This window comes from Monodelphis domestica, chromosome 3, assembly GCF_027887165.1.
Source record: "Monodelphis domestica isolate mMonDom1 chromosome 3, mMonDom1.pri, whole genome shotgun sequence".
NCBI classification, from domain to species: domain Eukaryota; kingdom Metazoa; phylum Chordata; class Mammalia; order Didelphimorphia; family Didelphidae; genus Monodelphis; species Monodelphis domestica.
The window spans coordinates 102,828,863-102,844,087 of record NC_077229.1 but is presented as its reverse complement, the minus strand read 5'-3'; the positions used below and the strand labels follow the sequence as shown (position 1 = coordinate 102,844,087).

Here is a 15,225-nt window from a genome sequence, read left to right as displayed (position 1 = left end):
TCATTGATAAGAAAGTCCCCATATATGCCAAAATATTTATAGCACCACTTTTTTTACAATAGCAAAGAATTGGAAACAAAGTAGATGCTCTGGAGACTAACCAAACAAATTATGGTTGTTGCAGATAATGCAGTATTATTCTGCTATAAGAAATTATGAATATAGAGAAACTTGGAAAGATCTGCCCAAACAAATGCAAAGTGAAGTAGGTGGAGCCAAGAAAACTATATATATATATACATTTATTATATTATTATGTGATTAAAGCAGTATAAATGGAAGGAACAACCATTCACCCCAAAAAAGCAAAAGTGAAGGTAGCAAAATGATAAAGATCAAGAGTGCCTCAAATGAAGAAATATAAGAGGATAGTCCCAACCCACTTTGTGGAGGTAGAAGGTCCAAAAGTGTTAGGCATTGCATATGATTTTGAACTTTTTCATTGCATTCATTGGTTGTACTGATCCCCTTTCTCCTTTTTTTTTCCTTTGAAAAATAATATTTTGTTGTATGGTATGACATTCTGGGAGGTACAGGGTACATACTGAGGAAAACTATGATGATGCCCAAAAAAACTGAAAACAAAAGTATATCAGTAGGAAATTATAAAATAAATCTTATTTGGACAGATATCAAAATAACTAACAAAAAGATAGAAAAGCTTCCTTCCCTTCCTCACCTTGGGGAGAGTAAGTGAGTAAAGACTTTAAGAATTATCTAGCTTGGGTTAGCTGGGTGTCACAGTAGATGGAGTGCCAGGCCTGGAGTCCAGAGGACCAGCATTCAGATATGACCATAAGCTGCTTCCTAGCTGTATGGCCCTAGACAAGTCACTTCACCCTATTTACCTAGTCCTTGCTCTTCTGTCTTAGAGTTGTTATTACAACAGTAAGGATTAAAAAAAATTATCTCCTCTCCTGTGGGCAAATAAGCACATTGATACACTGTGAAAAGGGCTGTGAATTGGACCTGCAGTTCTGAAAAGTAATTTGGAACAGTGTACAGAAAGTTAATGGATTGTGCATACCATTTGACCATTAGGCCTAATATACCTCAAAGAGATCAAAGAAGAGGGAAAAGGACTTATATGTACAAAAATATAGCAGCTTTTTTTTTATGGAAAGAACTGGAAACTTTCTTTAGAAGTGCCCATCACTTAGAAAGAATGGTTGAACCAATTGTGGTATATGAATATAATAGAATACTCTTTTGCTTTAAGAGAAGGTTATTGTTTCAGAGAAACTTGAGAAGACTTGTATGAATTGATGCAGAGTAAAGTGAGCAGAACTAGGAGAACAATTTATATAATAATTTTGTAAAGACAAATGACTTTGAAAGACTTTAGAACTCTAATCAGTGTAATGGCCAATCCTAATTCCAGAGGACTGATGATAGATGATAGACTCATATATATATATATATATATATATATATATATATATATATATGTATATGTGTGTATGTGTGTATATATATATATATATATATAGAGAGAGAGAGAGAGAGAGAGAGAGAGACATGGAAGATGAACAATATAGGAATTTGTTTTTGCTTAACTATGATTATTTGGTACAAAGGTTGGGTGTTTGTTATTTTCAATGAGGTAGGAAGGAGAGAAAACAAAACTAATTGGAAAAAAAAATAGAGCCTGGCCTGGAGTCAAGAGATCCTGACTGTGTGACCTTGGGCAAGTCAATCAACTCAATCTCAATTGCCTAGTTCTTACTGCTTTTCTGCCTTGGAACTGATACTTAGTATTGATTCTAAAACAGAAGGTAAGGACTTAAAAAAGAGAATGAAAAGGAGAAAGTCAAGTTTCTTTCTTGGGAAAATGGTAGTACCAAATGAGCTTTCAGAACATTTGGGGCTCTCCCTCCAGGGAAATAGGGACCTGGAGACAACTGATACTTCCTCTTTCAACTTCAAGTGAAAACCAAAGAGTTTTCATCCCTGCAGAACTTAAGACCACCCATATAAGATTGATTATAACATAAGATCATACTATGATTACTCACATTGGACTCAGATTGTTCCTTTGTTCCTAGGCTGCCTAGGTATTGAAGATGGTTAGTTTGCTCTGTCTTCATTTGTATATGACTTTCTGAGGGCATTGCTTTGTTTTCACTCCAGTTCCTTCCTACAGCCTGAGCTCACTAAAGTGCACCTTCTGCCCTTATACCTGATGTCTGACAGAAGACCTCATAGACAGGAAGGGCTCAGATGTTGAAAGTCACAGGACTGACTCCCCAAACCTTGCTACTCTCTCCAGTGACACTTTCACAATTTTGTGAGGAGAGCTTACTTTGGACCAAGCTGTAGAACTTTGACTTAGGCCTTAGTTCCCTGCCTTTACTTAGTATGCTGCTGACCTTTCACTGAAGTTTCTTGTTTCTTATTCTTCCCCTTCCTTCACTCTATCCCCTCCAACCCCGAAACCACCAGGTGCCACCGGGTACAGGAATCTTTGTTCAGCTCCGCTAGTGGATTCAGCAACTACAGAGGTATCCTCAATTGGTGTGTGGTGATGCTGGTAAGTAGTCTATGGTTTTCTTGACTCTTGAGTTTCCCTGCCAAGTCATAGTGTAGCATTGGTTGAATAACTTGGTTCTTGAGGTTTTCAGGTTCTTGCCCTTCTCTCCTACCCTATACGTGTGCCTGTTCACATGCCATTTCTGCTTCTTGGCTCTAGGGAAGGAAAGGAGCATTGATCCTAATATGACCTGTGTTACTAAGCACCCATTAGCACCAAACACCATACACCCCTAAAGAAGATGGTGGGTACGGAAGGAGGTTCCTAGTGATGAACTGTCTCTCTTCTCTCAGATGTATATCGAAATTTAGCCCCATGAAGTCCTTCCAGCAGGGAGCCTTTTCCAGCTCCTGCTAGTTGCCTCAGCAACTTTTTGTTCATGTTATATCCCTGGCTACACTGACTTAACATTGTATGATCAGAAACGAATGGTTTCTTCAGATAGGTTCCCTGAACTAGATCTTAGCCCAGTGAGCTGAAGTTAGCTAAAAGGGCTTAGTGTCTGTGCTCTCTGTGGTCTGTGGAGAAGAGTCTCTTCCCTTAGAATATTGTCTCCAAATTGCTTCCTGGATCTAATTGGGGTTGGACGCATGTGTTAATGATGTTATCCAGGACCAGCCTTTCCCTAAAAGTGAAAGCCATGTAAGAGTCAGACTAGGCTTCTCCAGGGTTGGGGCAGAGGAGATAGGAAGGCTCTCCTACTGTTGGCAGCCAAGGTTTGGTCTTCTCTGCTCTGTTCTCTTGTCCCTGGCTACATAGAGGGGTAAGGGAGGGTATTGATCCCTTGTGACCACCCTGGTAGACTCCATAGTCAGTAGGTAGAGGTTTGGGCCATATACCTGTTTAGGCCAGGCTCAAGGTCATATAGCCATTAGGAAAGTGGGATAGATGATTGATGCTGAGCTTCATCTACTTTCAGAGCCTTGGTGAGGGAGTTCTCATCTGATGGAGTGAAAATAAAATACAAAGAGGACATAAGGCAAACAGACCAAGAAGATAATTTGTTAGCTGTGACCTAAGCTATGTATAGAAGTGCTAAGGTTCACCAGAACAATCAGAGAAGTTAATTTAAGCCTTTCTTGGAAGAGATATATTGAAGCTTGAAGGAGCTCTTGACTGAGACAGGATAGAGAAGGCTTTCTTACCTTCTCAGCTTTTGCTTTTTCCTCTCTACTGGGGCCTGCTACTCTGAATTTTCACCTTCACACTTCCCTGGTTCAGGTGACCACAGGTCTGTTTATTGGAATGTGCCTGTGATGGGCCGGCAGTCTTGTTCTTGGGGGCTAAGTGCTTGATGGGACACCTCTCTGTTTGTGTAGAGAAAGCTGTGGGCTAGGGGATGACTTTGGGAGGAATTGGATAGGAGAGCTTACTGATTACATGCATCCCTATAAATAGCTTGCTACAGCCCCAGAAAAACTGTCCCTTTTGGCAGGAGCCCAGCTTTGAGCTCTCTCCTGACCATCCCCATGGTGAAGCCAAGTAAAGCTGGCCCCAGCCTTTCCTTTCTCTCAGTTGAAGATAGACTAGGAAGAACCCTCCTCAGTCTTGTCCTGGCTTAGGTAGTGCAAGTTTGGCAGCTTGTGATATTTTCAAAGCCTAACAGAGATGGATGAGATAGCATATAAGGGAGTAGATCAGATCTAGATAAGATCTGCCCTAGGCTTCTACTTCAAGTGTCATGTACATGATTTGTGAGTGGTGGGTGTTTAGGGAATGGAGGCTAATGCTTGCTTGGTTTGAGAAAAGACTAGGCTAAAGTTCTCTGTGTGTCCTGGCAGGAGTTAGGGTTCCACCTCCTTTCTCCAAAGGCATTTGGGACTTCTGGCCTGGCCTCTGGCACATTTCCAAGTATGCTGAGAGGGGGCTGTTTTTGCCCGTCTCATGTGGCACTGGATAGAGGGAATAGCATCCAAGACAGAGTTGGGATAAAATAACCCAGCCTTTAAGGATTGTTCCACCTGAATTCTGTATTTCTCTTTTACCCCTCACTTTGTATTTTCTACTGTCCCTGGTCCTTATCAATAGAATTGCTTTGATTTTTCAGGTAGTAAGTATATAGGGCAGCCAACCCTTTTCCTCCTACCCTTTGGGGGAAGTGGGGCTCAGGAAGCTTGGCTCTGGGCCTTGTTAGGCAGAAGACTGTTGCAGCCTGTAAATTGGGATCTGGCTATCATAGTTCTAGTTGTCATTTAAAAAAAATCCTGGTGTTAAATGCTTGATTATAGGTGACTTATGCCCTGAAGTCCTATGTGGAAACAGGGACAGAATAAACAGTTATTGAATTACTGCTTTGCAGGTTAGAGGTCATACTGCTTCCCAGATCTGGGGTATTCCTGCTGTTCCTTGGGGAGGCCCTTGATGGGAGGGATGGGTGGGGCATGTTATACTGGGAGAGGCACTGTAGGGCACATGCCTGACTTGAGACTCCTTCAGTTTAGGCCAATCTGTGCTTTCACCAATCCTTGCTCTTGATTAGAGACTCTTCCCCCCCCCTCCCCTTTCTGCTGACATGGATTGGGAGCTGGTTTATATTCTGGCACATTACAAAAGAAAGGACTATGACCTCTCCAGTGTATTGTGGTTGCTTAGCTTTTTGAGGAGTCGTAGTTTCCTCTGAGTACATCTTAGGCAATGATGAAATGTTACAAGTCTGCCAGTTTATCAAGAACACAGAGGATTGCAAGGAGGACCCAGGATTCTCTCAGTTGTCTGGAATTGGTGTGGGGAAGTAGAGTGATACCTCAGAAGGGGGTATACCCTGGGTATCATTTGATTTTTTATTTTCTTTATTCTATATTACTGACAATTACCTGGAAGTGATGCTTTTTTAAAGTATTTTTTTAAACCCATATGTTTCTTAGAATCAATACTAAGTATTGGTTCAAAGGTAGAAAAGTGCTAAGGGCTAGGCAATTGGGGTTAAGTGACTTGCTTAGGGTCACATTGTTAGGAAATATTTGAGACCAGATTTGAATCTAGAACCTCTCATCTCTAGACCTGGCTCTCTATCCACTGAGCCACTTAGCTGTCCCTAGTGATCCTTTTTGATGAAAGCACCCTTCCTTTTTTTTGTTGTTTGATATACTATGTGCTTAGATGCTTGATTTTGTACAAGTATAAGGTGAGATTCCAGAAAATGTCTCTAAGAGACCTTGTACACTGAGTCGTCTAAAATTCATTTAGGAAAAGGAGGAGCTGGGAACCTAGGGTAGGAAAGGTATGAGTGTTCTTTAAGCTCAAAGCAGCTCTATTTATCTTAGCTCCTGTAATACAACTAACAATTAAAATAGGTTAATGGGAGGTTCCAGAGGGTCTTGTAACATGGAAATAAGTCTTCTTTATGCTTGAACCTAACACGTGTGGACCTGCCTAAGGCAGGCTCCAGAACAAATGACTGCAGCAGACTTAGAATTTGAACTTCACCTAAAGACTGTGCAGCTATCCATAGCAATTGGCAAACAGCTCTGAATTCAGAAATGAGTCAGGAGTGAACTAGCTAAATTTAAGACCTATATGAACTTGGTCAAGTCATTTTATTTTTCTAACACTATTTCCTCAACTACCAAATAAGCACATTGGACTGGATCAGTGCTTCCAACCTTTTCAAATATGAATATCCCATTTTAATGTCAAATTTCAGGGACCTCTAAATGATGGTAGGTCTACTATACATTGATAAAATACTTGACCTTACAGTAAAGCAAGTAAAAGGATCTTTGACTTAACAGCTTCATGATTTCTAAGGTCTTTTCTAGTCCTCATAGTCTAAAATTTGAAATTCCTCCAAAATATCCTAAGGTAGGTATTCAGCAGACACTTGGTGATGAGGGATCAAAACTGAGGAAAGAAATGAAGGCCCAACAGTTAGATCTGGCAGTTATCTACATAGGTTGTATGTACAGAACAGTTTGTGAGTGTGAGAGAGGAGGGGTGGGGAAAGAGTAGAGAAAAGGTGTATTAGCTTGGATAGTTTCAAAGCATAGGAGATTCCATAATTGTTCAAGATAGAGTCATATTCCTGAGGTAATTTAGTTCAGCATTTATTGAACATTCCTTTGATTTATTCCAGAATTTCCTTTAGTTCCTAGCCTCACAAAGTTTGACTTTCAGTATGGAGATAAGACAAATGGAATTCAGCAGAGTTTGATAAACAAAGGCAAGCAGTCCAAAGTTCTGTATTGGGGGGTGGGACATGCAGGAGGAGAGCTCTTCTATGACTTTTAATCTAATGATTGTAAACTCCTTGATCAGCACCTATGTTATTGATAAGAACTTACTTATATAGTATACTTACTTAAGTGCTTTATAGAATTGATCTAATTTGAGCCACTTAAAAAAGCCCTGTAAGATACTGAAAATACCCAATATTTAGTAAGGTAAAGAAACCAAGACTCAGACAAATAAAGTAATTTGTCTCATAGCCAATAAGTGTCAAAGGCAGGATTCAAATCCAGGCTTTCTTACTTGGAATTTCTCCCTTGTCTCACTATATCATACTCTTCACAGTGTGCATTGTACTGCAGATGCTTAAAAGTATTCATTGAATTGAAATTAGGTTAGGTGATCAGGAAAGGTTTCATAGTTGGGCTTTGAAAGCTATATCATTCCTCATATTTATGATGTTTTCCAGAGTCTATCAGGTAGAGATTGATAAGTCAGTAATTTAGGGGAACAGATCTAGATAGGAGAGGTGAATCAAGTAACTGAATGTGAACTCTATTCTTACTGCTTAAGGAGAGGACGTGGTTGGATGCCTAAAAGAGTAGAAAATGACTGTTTCCAGACTGATACTTTGGTGGCCTAGGTCTTACTGAGATAGGGTGGAAGAACCCATGGGAACTTGGACAGCCAAAAAGGGCCCAGCATTTTCCCCCTCACACATGAGCAGGCAAATAAGTCTGCTCAGTCTATCTACTTTGTTAGGCAACTATCAGACAGCTGTGTGCCCTCCTCTCCCTTGTCATTACAGGACTGCCATGTGGCTCTTCTACCTCTCGAGGTCTCAATCTTCTTCTTCTTCTTTTTTAAATAACTCTTATCTTTTGTCTTAGAATCAATGCTATGCTTCAGTTCCAAGGCAGAAGAGCATTAAGGGCTAGGCAATGGGGATAGAGTTACTTGCTTGGGTTCACACAATTAGGAAGTGTCCTAGGCCAGATTTGATCGCAGGATCTCCTGTCTCCAGGCTTGTCTCTATCCATTGATCCACTCAGCTGCCTTGAAGTCTCAGACTTCTTGATTGGAGCCTGGAGCCTTGATGAGAAGAGAATTAAACAATAAATTCAATTTAACAAACCTTTATGAAGTTCCTGTATACAAGGCCTTTAGGTGCTGGGAATATTAGCATAAAAACAAAAGCCTTTGCTCTTCTGGACCTTATATTCTACCATAAGGGAAGTGTGACAATGCACATTGAAAAGGATACGGCTAGATAGAGAAAGATGAAGAGATCTAACAGTGTTCCGGTGACAGTTGAGGAGGGGAAGGAATCAGGGGTAAGCTTTGGGGAAGTGGAGAGGGGAAAGCTAGAGAAATTAGGAAAAGTAGTAAGAAAGAGGTGGCATTCAAGCTCTATTCCAAAGGAAGATAAAAGATTGTCAAGAAATAATCACTTCTACAAAAGAGTTGATGCTTTGGTCTCTGTGTGTACTTAGAGGCCATTTTTTTCCTTCAGGGCCTATGCTTCTAGAGAGCAGGGCTAGCTTGGCAGAGCCCATTCAGGAGAGGGAACGGACTTATTAGACCGAGACCATTCTTTCTCTAAGGGTCTTTGGCACATGGAGGCTTGGTCCAGTGGTAGGTACAAATGTTAGACACTGAAGTTGGAGAGGCAAGATTCATAGGAACATCAGTTAATCAGCCACCAAATGTTTATTCAGGGTTTCTTATGGGCCTAGCTTCTGCCTTTAGAAGTACATCTGGGGAGAAAAGAATACAAGACAGTGGACAATTCAGGCTAAGTGGGATGGGAGCAATTCAGAGGGCTAAAGAAGATAGAGGGAAGGAGCATGCAATGGGAATTAGAAAATTGAGAGAGAGAAAGAGAGGGAGGAGAGAGAGAGAGAGAGAGAGAGAGAGAAGAGAAGAGAGGAAGAGAGAGAGAGAAAGGGAAGAGAGAAGAGAGGGAGAGAGAGAAAGAGAGGGAGGAGAGAGAGGAGAGAGGAGAGGACAGAAAGAGGGAGGAGAGAGAGAGGAGAGAGGAGAGACAGAGAGGAGAGAAGAGAGAGAGAGAGAAGGAGGAGAGAGAGGGAGGAGAGAAGAGAGGGAGAGAGAGAGAGGAAGAGAGGGAGTGAGAGTGTGAGTGTGTTTCTGAGTGTTATGTGTATTGGATCAGAGGACAGAGGACCCTGAAAGTAATATCCCAGGATTAATAACTGAAAGGGAACTTAGAGATCTGAAGCGCAGGAGAGAAGAGCAGTTCATTCAATGTTACTTGGGCCATAAGGAGCATAGCAGGAACTCAGGGCTTCCTCAGACTCCTCTGATCTTTCTCCTATATCAGGGGCCTCAAAAACTTGATGAATATCTGCTGAAGGCTCATTTGTTCATTTCAGGCATGGCAGCCAGAGCAGGCAGAATGGGTTGGGTGGTGGGGGAAGGATGCGATAGAAGTTGCACTTTTAGAAGGAGACAGGCTGTTGTTTTTTTTTTTTTAAAGAAAGGAAGGCAGAAGAGGTAGCTTGGGCTTGAAAGCAAAAAAAGGCTTGTGGGGGGCAGCTGAGTAGCTCAGTGGATTGAGAACCAGGCCTAGAGATGGGAGGTCCTGGGTTCAAATGTGACCTCAGATACTTCCCAGCTGTGTGACCCTGGGCAAGTCACTTGACCCTCATTGCCTTGCCCCGTGATGGTGAACCTATGACATATGTCAGCATTGATACATGTAGCCATTTTCAATGACACGCAGCTGTATGTGGGCTCAGCATGCCTTGGGGCCTGGGAGCTGCTTGCCTGCAGAGGAGTGTCTGGACCAATTACCAGACCCTGGTAATTTTAGCACCCTGAAAAATATAGCAATGGCTTTACTCACAATTTTCCCCTCTACGTACTTTTGTGAGACCTTATTCTCAGTGTTAAATAATATCAAAACCAACAAAAACAGATTGACAGATGAATTTAGTAGTGCTTGCTTGGGCTTGAAGTGTACAAAATACCAACCTTCAATTGAAGATTTAGCCAATGAAGTTCAACAACAAAAAAGTCACTAATAGACAGGTTAGTTAAAGAATTCCCCCTCCTCCTCACTTATCTTAGTTCAGGGCACCCCACACAAGTTAAATAATATCAAGACCAACAAAAGAAACTGACTGGCAGAAGAACAAAGAAGTCACTAAGCAGGTAAGTTAATTAGTTTTTGGTTTATTAAATACAGTTATGTATTATAATTATACATTTTTGTTACTTAAACTATAAATATCACAAAATTATGTTTTTTTCTCAAAGTGACACACCACCCGAGTTATGCTCTTTTTTTGGCGAATTTTGACACACCAAGCTCAAAAGGTTGCCCATCACTGCCCTTTCCACTCTTCTGCCTTGGAACCAATACACAATATTGATTCCAAGACAGAAGGTAAGGGTTTAAAAAAAAAAGGCTTGTGACCCCAAGTATCTATCTGCCTGATGCTGCAGCCTAGTCAGGCTTCCCTCACTGAACCCCATTATTAGTTGGCTTATTAACTTCAGCCTAAATTCTCTGCCATCTGTCTCTTCTTCTCTGTCACCCAACAATTTCTAAACCTTACAGTTCCATTGACTTCACCAGTGATTCGTTGAATAGTTATAACCCGACCACTGCTTTCATTTCTCCCACTCTCCAGTAAGCCTGGTGTTTCAGAATAACCTATAGTTCTTTAGGATTCTCCAGCCAACTTTGGAGTGAGCCAGAGAGCACTGACCGGAATGTCTCAGATGGCCATTTGGCATGGCTCAGCTACTCGGCCAAAGGGACTTGGCAGGCATGGGTCACAATAACAGGGGTTACCAGGCTGGTAGTGGCCCATCCCACTTTAGTCTCCCAATCCAGATGGCAATTTACTGTTCCACCCTTTGCTAAAGCCCCAGGGAGGTCCAGAATTAGCAAGGTCTTGCTGGTAGTGGTCAAGATACACCCCATTTTATTGTTGTGGAAACTGAGGCAGAGGTTAAGTAACTTGCCCAAGGTTTGATCATTAGTGTCTGAGGCTGTATTGAGCACATATTTTCCCTGACTCCAGGCCCAGTTCACTATCCGCTGTGCCCTCAGCTTCCTCTATAAGGCCAAGCTTCTCTGAGGGGCCTGAATTTCTCTCTGAGTTTGGTGGGTAGCTCTTTGGGTGGTTAGAGGAGGGAGGTGAACCTGGCAGGGCTTTGGGTTACCTTGGCTTAAGAAGGTTTGTGTCTCTTCACTCTCTCCCTCTTCTCTGTTACAGATCTTGAGCAATGCTAGATTATTTTTGGAAAACATCATCAAGTGAGTGCTTTTCACTGTGGCCTTCCCTCTGTCCCTAACTGGAGAGGGCTAAGGGTCATCTCAGCTCTTAATCCCTCTCCATTCCCTGTCCCCCCAAGTCCCCTTCCTGTGGCAGGACCATTAACCCAATCTGCTTAGCCTAGGCCTGCAGGCTACACAAGGCTGGAGTGCTGGTTCCCCCTTGTGGCAGCAAGGCTTTATTGCAGCTCAGGTTCAGTTTCTCGGAAGCTGATGCCCAGCGGCCCCCCCACCCACCCTAGTGCCCCAGCCCCCAATGCCCTAGGTTCCTGCCCTCAGGTACGGCATTCTAGTGGACCCAATCCAGGTGGTGTCGTTGTTCCTGAAGGACCCCTACAGCTGGCCCTCCTTGTGCCTCATTATAGGTGAGTTTGATACATGGAATAGGGAGGGTAGAGGACCCGGGAGCCCAAGCCAGGTCTCAAGGAAAGGTGGGAGTAGACATCCTAATAGGCTCAGTCCCTGCCTCTCTGGGTGCCTTCATGGTGAAGCTTTAGTAATCCCCACAGCTATTCCATTTCTCTTTCAGTAACCAATGGGTTTGCATTAGCTGCTTTCCAAGTAGAGAAGTGTCTGGCTAAGGTGAGTGTCTTTCCTTATTCCTATTACATATGCTGCCTACCTTAGTCTGTTTTGTGTGGGGATGGGGTGGGGGGTCGAGGGTTCTGTTTTTCCCCCCAAAACATATCCATATTCCTTTTTATTATGCCTTTTTCTTTTTCAAAGATTCCTTATCTTTAATCTGAGCATGCCTGTCTTGGGACCCTGGTTACCACCAGTCTTATCTCCTTTCTGATCAGTCCCTTCTCTCCACCCTCTTTATTCTTAGCTAATCAGACCAGGAACTTCCACATTGAGTTTTGTTATATAATCTTGGATGTCTACTTTCCTTTATCCAACCCCTAGCCTTCTTCTCTAAGCATTACTTCATTTACTTCAGGGAAAAGCCCTGTAGGTATGAGTCAGGTATCATAGAATATGAACATCTTGCCTACTGTGTTGGGTCTCCTCTTTCTAGTGAGGCCCCATATATTTCCGGCCCAGTTTGCCTACCTGTATCTCCCCATGTATCTCATCTCTTTAGCCAGAAGATACCAGATTGGATGACAGGCTGGAATACCCAAAATTATTTACATTCTATTGGAAATACTCATCAATTCTATGTTAGTCTACATGTATCTCAGATCCCATCTTTTCCTAAATATATGTTGCTTTCCCTTTACAAATGTATATTTGTTTATCTGTTCCCTCCTACAGAAGAAGCTTATGTTACAAAAACTGCCTTTGGGAAACTTCAAATCTAATGGTCCACAGAGTGGGAGACATGTTATGGGAAAAGTTTAAGTAAAGCTTCCGTGGAATTCCTCCAAAGGACTGGTTGTTTCCCTTAGTTCGGAGTGGGTTGATTCTTGAGTAAGGCTTTGAGACTGGAATTCATTGAGTAGAGATAAAACAGAAAGCATTAGTCCAGGCACAGGCGACATTGTGAGCCAAGAGCATGATGATAGAAAGCCATGGAGTTTGTTGAAGAAGAAAGATCATGAGGGTATAGTCACTGTTTTTCAATATCTGAAGAATTATGATAGTGACAATTTAAACTTGTACTAAGAGGCTCTAGAGTGCAAAAGTAGAAGCAACAGGTTAAAATTGCTAGGAACCAGATTCTGCCGCAATTTAAAGAAAAATTAGAACTCTTCAGTGATGGACTAGGCAGCCTTTGGAGATGGTAAATTGCTATTGCTGGAAGTTTTTTAAATGGAATGTGGATGATCACTTGTCTAGGGGATGCTCAATTCAATAGGCTAGTTAAGCATCTATTAGGTATGCAAGGCATGCTAGAGAATAAAAAAACCGAACAACATCTCATTTAATCTAGGTGCCATAATCACTCCCATTTTACAATTGAGACAAGCATGCTAAGTGATTTGCCCAAGATGTTTGAACTCTGGTCTTGACTTTAGAACCAGTGCTCTTAATCACAGTGCTACCAATTGCTTTTTTGGCAGGAGATAGATGGCCAAATCGGGGTAATTAAATTGGGCTGGAACATAGTGTGCATGAAGGAGATTAATATGAAATAAGGCTGGAAAAGATAAGCAAGGACCCAGTTGAGACTAGATATAAAAAAGTATTCATGCATTGGATGGACTAAGTTTGTTTTGAGATTCTTTCTATTTCTATAATTCTACAAGGAGCTTAGTTTGCCAGAATTGTAGGAAAGCAGGTTATAGAGTCTTGATTGTCTTAAATTAAAGAATTTAGAACTTATTCAATAGGTAACTGAAGTCACTGAAGATTTTTTTTTTAAGCAGAGGAGAAACATTATGAGAAAAACATAATCTTGCTTTAATAAGATGACTCTGGCAGCTTGTGTAAAATAAATTGAGGCTTTGATGTAGTGTCCAAAGAACCAGAAGAGTCTGAGTCTTTCCATTTCTCCTTCCAGGGTACCATAACAGAGCGAGTAGGGCTGCTTCTACACATGGCCAACCTGATCACTATGCTCTGCTTTCCTGCAGCTGTGGTGCTTATGGTCAAATCTATCACACCAGGTAGCCCCTTGCCCATTATTTCATTTTTATTTCCTAGGCCCCAAACCTCACCATCTAGTTGGAGGCCCTGGGTTTTGTCTCTTATCCAGGTGTCCACCTTTGCCTCTGGGGTCCTAAATTGGGGCAGTCCTTCTGGTGACCTTTCCTACCTCCCCAAATTGAAGATTGACAGATAGTATTGGACGACAGAGTTGGGAGCCTTTCCTGAGCCTTGCTTGGTCCTGGGCTGTACTTTTTCCTCTATTCAGAGTTGAGGAGGGGCTTCTTTTCTATTGGGCATGAACCAGGTAAGTTAAAACATTTTTCTTCTCTTTTCCAACAGTGGGCTCAGTGTTGGCTCTGGGTTTCTATACAGTTCTCTTCCTCAAGATGGTCTCCTACTATCAAGTCAACCTGTGGTGCAGGGAGTACAAGGCCAAGAAACAAGCAGGTGAGGAGGAATAGGGTAGCAAGGTAGGGCCAGGAAAGTACTGGGTACTTGGGGGTCAGGACCATTAAACCTGTCCTACATTTCTCATGATGATCTTTTTTGGGATTGCAGCCTCAGAAACCAGAAAAGCCAATGGGGATGTGGTATCTGGTGGGGTGAAGTACCCTGCCAATTTGACCTACCAAGGTAAGCAAGGAAACCTGAAAGGAGGAGGGGGTAGGTTGGGGGATCTCTCTATCCCACCCCTTGAGTCCTTGAAGAACAACAGGGCATTGCACAAGCCAGAACACTCCTGGAGGACTTATGAGAAAGAAAGCTATCCACATTGAGAGAAAGAACTATGGGAGTAGAAATGCAAAAGGAGAACATATGACCTCACTTATCACATGTATATATGGCTATGTGATTTGGGGTTTAGGCTTTAAGAGATTGCTCTATAGCAAAAATGAATAATCAGGAAATAGGTATCAAGTGATAACATTTGTACAACCCAGTGGAATTGCTTGTTGGCTTTGGGGGGGGGGGTAGAGAAAGAAAATGAATCATGGAAACATGGAAAAATCTTTAAAAAGTAAAAAAATAAATAAATAAAAAGTAAATGTTAAAAAAAAAAGAATGATAGAGTAGACCCAGGTCAGTGGGATCATACTTTGGGGGGTAGTGAGGGTCTAGTAATGATACCTATCTTCTTTCCTCCATTTCACAGATCTGTACTACTTCCTATTTGCCCCCACTCTGTGTTATGAGCTCAACTTTCCTCGATCCCCCCGGATTCGGAAACGTTTCCTGTTACGAAGGCTCTTTGAGATGGTACGTTTGGAGGGGAAGAATAGGGAATGTCCCTTTGGCTTGAGTCTTGAGCACAGAATTGTTGCCATCCTCTCTTCTCTGACAATCTTTCCCCTTCTTCCCTAGCTCTTCTTCACTCAGCTTCTGGTGGGACTTATCCAGCAGGTACAGGAGGGGAAATGGGGTATGGGTCTGGAAAGGTACCCAGGTTGGTGGAAGGTTTCCCTCATAGGATCTCTTAGGGACTAATGGCTGTAAAATCCTTCTCCTTTCAGTGGATGGTCCCCACCATTCAGAACTCCATGAAACCATTCAGGGTGAGGGACATTTGGGGATATCTGGCATATGTGTGGGTGGAAAAACAGAAGTCTCTCTCTGGCTGAGAGTGGTAGGAGTTAGTGGATGGGGAGATGGAAATTTCTACTTGGATTAGGTAGAGGAGGGAATAGAATTT

The 15,225-nt window shown here is 42.2% G+C and overlaps 1 protein-coding gene across 1 annotated transcript in view; it reads left to right on the top strand.

The window, feature by feature from the left end:
* Positions 1–15,225, top strand: part of DGAT1 (diacylglycerol O-acyltransferase 1) — a 42,732-nt gene that overhangs the window by 15,460 nt on the left and 12,047 nt on the right. The window contains exons 3-12 of the mRNA XM_007488766.3: positions 2,443–2,530; positions 10,942–10,982; positions 11,280–11,365; positions 11,530–11,582; positions 13,447–13,552; positions 13,875–13,982; positions 14,094–14,168; positions 14,689–14,792; positions 14,898–14,936; positions 15,047–15,088. Coding sequence (XP_007488828.2) covers positions 2,443–2,530; positions 10,942–10,982; positions 11,280–11,365; positions 11,530–11,582; positions 13,447–13,552; positions 13,875–13,982; positions 14,094–14,168; positions 14,689–14,792; positions 14,898–14,936; positions 15,047–15,088 — 742 coding nt within the window. The remainder of the gene's footprint in view (positions 1–2,442; positions 2,531–10,941; positions 10,983–11,279; positions 11,366–11,529; positions 11,583–13,446; positions 13,553–13,874; positions 13,983–14,093; positions 14,169–14,688; positions 14,793–14,897; positions 14,937–15,046; positions 15,089–15,225) is intronic.